Source organism: Ceratina calcarata, unplaced genomic scaffold, assembly GCF_001652005.2.
Source record: "Ceratina calcarata isolate Rehan_Ccalc_2016 unplaced genomic scaffold, ASM165200v1 scaffold188.2, whole genome shotgun sequence".
Taxonomy (NCBI): Eukaryota; Metazoa; Arthropoda; class Insecta; order Hymenoptera; family Apidae; genus Ceratina; species Ceratina calcarata.
The window spans coordinates 56,986-65,147 of NW_017140296.1; the positions used below are offsets into that span (position 1 = coordinate 56,986).

Consider the following 8,162-nt stretch of genomic DNA (forward strand, 5'->3'; position numbering starts at 1 on the left):
CCTTGTTTATTTAACCAGTAATACAAACAATTAATTGTTACAGTATACTCCTATTTTGTGACAATGTCACGATGGAGTTCCACGGACAGGAGCAGCCAGAGTTCCAAGGCACCAAACATGGTAGATTATACCTGACGACTCACAGGATGATCTTCAATGCTAAAGATCACAAGGAGAAGATGCAGTCGTTCAGCTTCCCTTTCATAACCCTTAGCGAAGTCGAAGTAGAACAGCCGATGTTCGGTGCGAATTACATCAAAGGCAAGTGCCGCGCTCAGCCGAATGGGAACTGGGTCGGTGAATGCAAGTTCAAACTGCATTTCAAAAGCGGCGGTGCGATAGAATTCGGCCAGGCGATGTTAAGGGCAGCAGCAATGGGTGAGTTTATAGTTAGAAGAGATTGTTTGTTATTTCTAACGTTATCTGAATGTCAGCTCAACGTAATGGACCTGCGAACGATGCTCCACCACCGTATCAGCCACCGACCTCGAACTGGTACGCAGCACCTCCTCCAGCTTATCAAGCTGCACCCGCTGGGTACTACGGCTGGCTGCCACAGACCGATGCGTTTCAATATACGCCACCAGGTTGAATATTTATTATTTCAAAACGATCAATCGATCTCTAAACAGAGATTACATGTATCTCGTCCGTTATAGCTAACAGCGTGTACATGACTGACATGCCACCACCGTATCCTGGCATAAACACGCCTTACCAAGGATACGCAAACGCGCCTCCGCAAGGTGCATGGGGTAATTCCAGCCAACAACCGAATTGGGCACCGCCGCAACAAAACGGAGCACCGGCGTGGGCTAATCCAAGTTATAACACCCAGCCAATGTCTCAAGCAGGTGCGTACCCAAACTATGGACAGCCAGCGTATAATAGTTATCCACAGACTCCTCCACCGTACACACAGTATGCCCAGGGTAATAGTAACTACGCCCAGCCTGGCTACTATCCGCAACAGAATCCTTATAATCCATACCCGCCTAATTACTAATTGTAAATCACGTGTGAGGCCATACATATTTTGTGTATGCATGTTTATGTGATTCTCCAAAACCCGATCGCAATAAATGGTTGTGTTATTCGTCTTTTTTTTTTAATTTTCTTAAGAAAAAGATAAGAGAGACATGTGTATATTATTACTGCTGTTCGTAACACTATACGCGTAATTAGTCTTTTTGTAACGCATACAGAAGACACATAATATAGCATACACAATCACAGTATTTATTTTTAAATGTTTTACCTTTTGTTAGTGTACTGTATATTGAAGTATTATATTTTCGCTGCTTCTTATCATATTATAGCTTTGTGATGATGATCATAATTATAAAACGTATATAATGTTATTAAAACTTAGCCAAATACTACTTGCTGTTTTTATTTAAACCCATCAATACGAAGGTATTTTGCTTGGTAAATAATAATAATCTGTCCGTCGGTCTGTAAAACCGAGCGAATAACGCCCTACCATCGTTTCCACTTCATCTGGCAAACTTGAAGGTTTTGAATATTATGCAATAATATTGCACAATGGGCTCGGTTGACCTGGAGTAAGCTTCACTTTCACTATGCTCAGTTATTATCTCATAGCTGTCAGAGATAGTTCAAAAAAGCGTGAAGTGTCATGAGTAATAGATAATTCGAAGATTCTTCAATTTTCCATATATATTATTCGAAAAGTGTTCAATATTCCTCGTTCGTCTTTACAATAACATCAGAAAGGGAATAATCAATGATTTCGACGAGAGTGTCGTATCACAGAACGTTGACAAAACCTGTGTGTTTTTAGACCATATCTCAAAGTTCGTATTACTAATGAGTTGAAAGTGATCCGCTTTATAATCGCACTTGCATCGAACAAACCGTGTTACGAAATAAATGAGACCTCGACTGGACCTCGAGTCAATCACTTCGCTTGAGTATTCCATAGAAAGAGAAAATGCCAAATCAATTTAAGTTCACCGCAACGAGCATGTACAAATGTACGTGCGATTCGTATTCCGAGTAGAAATGTGCAAGTCAGTCGCGTTAGTGCTTTATTTCCTTCATATTTTACAGATGCAAAAGCAGCCGAGGCTGCTCAGAGTGCATATTATGATCCGAGTCGACCGCAATGTGCCTACGTACCACCTCCTGCGTACTACGTGAGTAATCCGACACGATTTAATTAATTACTGCGAATATCGTTGAACATTTCAACGAGATTTTCACCTGTACGGATTTTAGGAAAGCCCGCCGAGCTACCAGCAGGCGACCGAGAAAAAGGACCAGTAGAAAGGAATCCTTGAAGTCTGAAAATGGTGATGTAACATCAACATTTTTGTTGTCCACTTAGTATTATATGTATAATATGCTGTACTGCGTAACAACAGGTATATACATTCCATTCTAGGTTTTTGCTATATCGTCGTTTTTGGTGTATGTAATTAAATGAAACAATATTTCTATCTTTCTTATGCTATTTGCAATTTTTAAATGTAACACTACTACATGTATACTGTATACTGTATCGTTATGCTTCGAAGTACACGAGTATTTATACTTATTATGTAGATTGTATAAAATGATCTATTTAAAAAGAAGGTTTTATCGTTGTGTTTCACGCAATTAAATGGATATATCAAATAAAAGTTGCTGCTGATATATAAATACTGGTGATCACGGATTTTACATCGAAATACGTTGCCTACACGTTCATGTATTTTATTGAAAACTGTAGGGATGGAAGGATACAGTATTCCACATGTACATACGTATAATATATTATCTATATATTAAAACACGTCTGAATTAATGATCGCGGTTCAACTTTGTTTTACAACATTTTATGCGATGTTAATCGAAGCATGTTTAATTGTATATGTATCACCTCTTGATTGGAAGTAAAATTGTTTTACGATGGTTTACAACAGTTTTTATTCAAATGCATGTATACGTATCAAAATTTAAATATGTATACTATAATATAAAATATATATATATATATATACATATATATATTATAATAATCGTTTGCATTGCACAATAGCGCCCGAAACTATTCGACTAGTTTTTAATTATGGCAGAAATCGATGCATGCTCTCAATATAATTTCATTTTACCCGGTTACTCGCTGATTAATTTACAAGATTAATAAACAATTCGATGCCGCTCTTTAACAGCATGTCCCGTTAGTATCAAAGTTTTTGTGCATATAAAAACTCGATGAACTTAAACGTTAAGGCAGTTTCAATTTCACGATATAAAAATACTTTTTATGATAAACGTTTAGCCGTATTCCGAGGTGACCGTCAGACTGAATCTTTTCCCTTCGACGTAAGTGCTGTGATACCAGATTCTCGTGTCGACGAGAACGACGTCTCCGGCGTGAACGGTAAAATTGAAACGTGGGCAGAGATCGTCGCATTCCGGAGTCGGCGCGACGTTCCACGTTTTATCGCCTATGACCTGTCCTTGCCACATTAAACGTGAGATGTAATCCAGCTGAAAGAGCACGACGAGTTGAAATTCGTTTTATTAACACAAGTCAGAATTTCGTTGAAGTTATACTCACGTGCATGACAGCGCCTTCTCCGTAGCCCATGAAAACGTAATTAGAATAAGGGATCTCGGCATCCTCTGGCAAGAAATCAGGCACGCTATAGTACTGTCTCATGACGTCCAATACCTGAAGGTGACAATTCTTCCAACCAACGTACCAAGGATCTTTCCCGTTCCGTTGCGTAGCTCTCTCTTCGCTCATCGCAAACACTTCGCGCAAACTAGTGAAGTTGCTTTTGAACTGCAAGAACTGGCACTCATCTGCCGAATCATAAGCACCGTCAATATTCTCATACAGATGTTTGAAGAATTTCCAGCTAAATACCTTCGAGGCTGGCCAGCCACTCGCAGCACGCTTTACCACCATCGGTCTGGAGGAATACGCGTATTCCTTGAACTGTTCGCGAGTTAAATTCGGTAAGATCAACGCGGTTGCCACGTCCCTGCAGTAATCGCAGTCCGATATCGGCCGAGTGAACTCCCATACGAAATAATTATTTGGTACCAAGCATCTCGTACCACGAATACTCTTAATCGTGTCAGTGTATAAATGCTTAAGAAATATGCTGCAAAATATCGACGCGAACAAGGCGAGAACTTTTCTATTCCATACATAATTGGACACCAGGCTTCTCTTATTATCTCCATTTTTCTCACTGACAGACTTGAGCTGTGCCAGCGATGCACCTCGCTCTAAGTAGCTCTCAGTTAAAACTACAAACGCTTCTTGTAAGTCCTCTAAAATACGCTCTTTACCTTCCATCACTGGCAGTGTCTGGCAATCGTTCGGTGCTTAATAGAAACTGAATTCTGTTCACTGATAAACCTGAGTCGTATCAGCGATGCACCTTGCTATAGGAACCTCTCAGTTAAACTTGTAAATGATCCTTGGAAATCCTCTGAAATACGTTCTCTACCTTCCATTACTAACAGTGTTTGGCAGTCGTTCAGTGCTTAACAGAAACTCAAGTAGCCATTGACTGTCTTTTATTCTTATCAGTAATTCTTGTGATAATCCATTGTTGGCACGTAGTCTGTTTATATGACGATTACTCATGTTTCGACTGAATAACAGCAATAATCCTGACGATATATTACGGAATCCTATGCTTTACATTTCATTGAACTTTCACCTCCTTGGCACTGTTTCAATTTGGAAAACATTACTTCCAACATTTATTTATAATAATTCACTAAACGTTGGTTGGAGAATTCTCGTGACGCATTATTTATACGCAGCGTCGATCCTCGCATTGCATCAGTGACAATCGTAGGATCGATTTCCACAGTTATATCACCTTGACATATATTCATGTACGTACACACGCGCGGGCTTATCGAACCTTGAACCACTTCTACGTTTCACCGGAATCTGAAGAGCGATTGCGGAACGAGATTCGAAGAGTTTGCTGTATGCTTTTCACGTAGGTATTCTACGAGCTAAGGAAACGTTCTGGAGCAGCTGGCTTGGTTTCCAGTAATTTAAAGCGTTAATGGGACGCTTCCTGTTCACGTGACGAACAAGTGTGAGTGGATGCACACAATGCAAGTTACACGTACAGTCTTGTTAGAGGCTGAACTTCTGTATAGACATAATCTGAATCGATGAAAGAAAAGAAAATATAAAATATTGCAGGATTACATATTTCTTTTTTTTTTAATTAATTCAAATAAAGGATATGTTATAGATAGCAATCAAATTATGCAAGGAAAATAAAGAAAGTATCCCCAAATCGGATAACCTACCCTTAAAAAATCGGTGGGTCGCAAACAGCTTCGTGGATTGACGCGACGCTCTTTCGATTCACCAAACAAATAAAACAAACCAAAATTACACTTCGTAAGTCTCCGAAATCGAACGAAAGTAGACACTCGTTCTGGGATACGAGTTGGGAAATCACGACTGTCGAATTTCGGCTTGGATACAGCCATGGTCAGGTACATGGTTTCGACTTTAGAGCACATGGTCTAACAGTTCAGTCTGATTGTAAGGGTTGATTTATTGGTAATCTCTCTATTCACCTGTGACCTGTTCTATGGGTTTTACGGTGTCACATTTCTTTGGTTTGCCACTGTTCTTTACGACTCACATCTGTTTTTCGTTATGCTTCACCTCGATTCTCCATTTCTTTCTACCTTTGTACCTTATACTGTCCTTTTCTTTTACGTTACGGGCCTGAGTTGCCCAGGCCCAGCGTCGTCGACACTTGCGAATGGGCCTTGGCCTCCGACATGACGAAGAACTCAAAGATATAGAATAGTGATATAGATTTAGACTAATGAATATTATGAACTGTAATTTTTTCGAGGTCGTTTCTATTCGTAAGATATTAGGATTTTTATTTAATCCATATTAAACAAAGCACCTTAATATACATAGTATTTTCAATAATAAATAGATAAAACGATGAAGCAAGTAAGCAAATATCGCGCTTTCTGAATTAAAACGAAATGCTGTACAAATTGTATAAAAAGAGCCTGAAAATCATTAAAATAATTTGAAAAATATCGTAGAGACGAGAGCGGCGTGATTTTAAATGTTGGCGCGTGAGCGCTCAACCTCCCCTCCCATCTACTCCCCACTCTCCGTGCGGGAATGACGCGTACCCCCACTCTGCCAACGCCGCTAATTGCGCATTGCGACAGAATTGAGCCATTCATCGTTGTGCGTTGCAGCGTGCCGGTCGCAAGTGGTTCCCGCGTTCTGTACCAATTTTGTACCGGCATCCGACTTCAACCGTCAACCCCTTGTGCTGTTTCAATCGTCACCGGCTTAGTAGTTGATTACTACGCATTTATTACATAACGTAAGTGTTATAATTACTGTTCTTACATTATTATTTCGAGACTTTGGCTGTTAATTCTGACTGATATATATGCGCTTCCTCAACTACTTGTTGAACATTTCTGGAATACGTCGCTTGCACATTCGCGAATGTTCTCTACATTCTTTCGAGATTCTTTAATAGTATGTTTTAAAATCTTTATTTCGTTGATAAGTTTCATTTTTATACAGTCGTTTGTTCCGATTTTGTTACAGATTTGACACGAGCTGGCAGATTTACGATGCTGGGCGCTGGGCACGCGACATATCGATCTGATGGATCCTGGCTTGACAATCGGTGAAGTATTGAGTGTAAGGAGTTCGTAAGCATAAAATTTGATATTCTATTCGGTTGTTCGTACATTTTCCGGTATATATCGAGAATACTAAAGCTAAATTACTAGAAGTTTCCTAATTAAATTCGAACGTAGCAAAGCTGGAATAATTTTTAGACGTTTTGTCGCTTGCTGATTTTTGTTCTAGAAAAATCGATCGATATTCGAAAAATATATTTTATTCTTTCTACAAGCTATTACCAATTACTGATACATTCAATTGTCAATACTAGTCGACGCGGAACACGGTATTAATAATAAAAATCATTTAGTCTCTGAATTTTTATTTTTCCGATAGAATTTCAACGGTTTTCCATGTTCATCTCGAATGTTCGATGGAACATTTTGTTTCGTTCCACGCGATTCCAAATACGCGATTTCTCGTGATAGTTTTTTAAATTCGTATAATTTAAATGACATGTTTGGCATTCATTGATGATGCCAAACATGATTTAATATGTGATCTGATAGAAATTAATACGATTTAATTGATTTTCAGGGAAAGGCAGTAAATTTTAAGACAAACGCTCGATGGTGGACAGCAATAAATTGTTTCATTTGATTTACCCCCCTACCCATCCCCTTGTGTATTAATTCTGCTTTTTTCCAGATTCTTCTTTCAGATTCTTCTTGTGATCGCGTGCAATGCGATCTTAGAGTCAGTGCTTGTTTCGTAATAATACTTCTTGATTTTATGACCGCGTGCAATGCGGCCGTAGAATTCCTTTGCTTCAATCTTTTTAATTAATTAGCTTCAGATATCTTTTCCTATTTCATTCTATTCGATTTTTTATCAATTCTGTCGCGAAATTCGAGTCAGTGCTTATTCGCCGTTAAAAATTTGAACGGACATGTCAGTTAGCTTTCAAATTAATTTCCCTTTATTTTTGCTTGCTCGTTTTCGGTATTAAAATCACCTCAAGAAAGAAGGTAGCGCGAAGAGAAAGCATTCTTCGGTGGGCAGCAATGTAAGCATCTTTTCATTTTTTAGTCAAATTTACTCCGATTCAATATTTAAAAGTAACGGATTATTACGATTGCAAACTCAAGTGCGCGCGCCGCTTCCCATCCCACTTGTTTTCAGACCGTGCCTGTCGAGTCGTGTTTTGTTTTGCGCGGGGAAAAAAACTCTGTATCTCATTTTCTCTCGTTTTTGTTTTGTTTTTTCAATTGTTTTCACAAAAGTCGCCTTCTCATGTTCGAAAACATACGCTTAAGTGCGCATTGAGAAATAATGAGAAGATTTAACGAACGAAGCGTAATATTTGTTCTATATTTTTTATTACAGGGATTTTAACCTGGCTGCTCCAAGAATACTTTGTGGTCGCGCGCAATGCGACCGGTAGAATCAGTGCTTGCTTCGTAATAGCTTCTAATTGATTTGAAATATCTTTTAATCAGTTTATAATTAATTCCCTATAGATTTCTCTTATTATTAATATACTTAT

At 38.7% G+C, this 8,162-nt stretch overlaps 3 protein-coding genes and 1 long non-coding RNA gene across 7 annotated transcripts in view; 2 read left to right on the forward strand and 2 right to left on the reverse strand.

Moving 5' to 3' along the window:
• Nucleotides 1-2,919, forward strand: part of Wbp2 (WW domain binding protein 2) — a 59,762-nt gene extending 56,843 nt beyond the window's left edge. The window contains exons 2-7 of one of the 3 annotated variants that reach the window (XM_026811099.1): nt 44-378; nt 435-587; nt 660-854; nt 2,074-2,159; nt 2,242-2,315; nt 2,408-2,919. In XM_026811099.1, coding sequence (XP_026666900.1) covers nt 44-378; nt 435-587; nt 660-854; nt 2,074-2,159; nt 2,242-2,289 — 817 coding nt within the window. In that variant the 3' untranslated portion in view covers nt 2,290-2,315; nt 2,408-2,919. Of the gene's footprint in view, nt 1-43; nt 379-434; nt 588-659; nt 1,383-2,073; nt 2,160-2,241 lie in introns of those variants that run through there. The other 2 variants (XM_018019530.2, XM_026811098.1) reach the window with 2 other exon arrangements.
• The window catches only part of LOC113463911 (xanthine dehydrogenase-like), a 69,462-nt gene that overhangs the window by 56,426 nt on the left and 4,874 nt on the right, over nt 1-8,162 (reverse strand). The gene's annotated exons all lie outside the window — the stretch shown is intronic.
• Nucleotides 2,703-5,119, reverse strand: LOC108621922 (uncharacterized). Its single transcript, XM_026811097.1, has 2 exons — nt 3,569-5,119; nt 2,703-3,498 (listed from the first exon to the last, which is right to left on the reverse strand). Exons 1-2 carry the CDS (start codon nt 4,316-4,318, stop codon nt 3,283-3,285), a joined length of 966 nt encoding a protein of 321 aa, XP_026666898.1. The 5' UTR covers nt 4,319-5,119; the 3' UTR covers nt 2,703-3,282.
• On the forward strand, nt 6,232-8,156 carry LOC113463912 (uncharacterized). Its single transcript, XR_003388757.1, has 3 exons — nt 6,232-6,362; nt 6,596-7,682; nt 8,003-8,156. It is a non-coding gene; the product is annotated as an uncharacterized LOC113463912 (long non-coding RNA).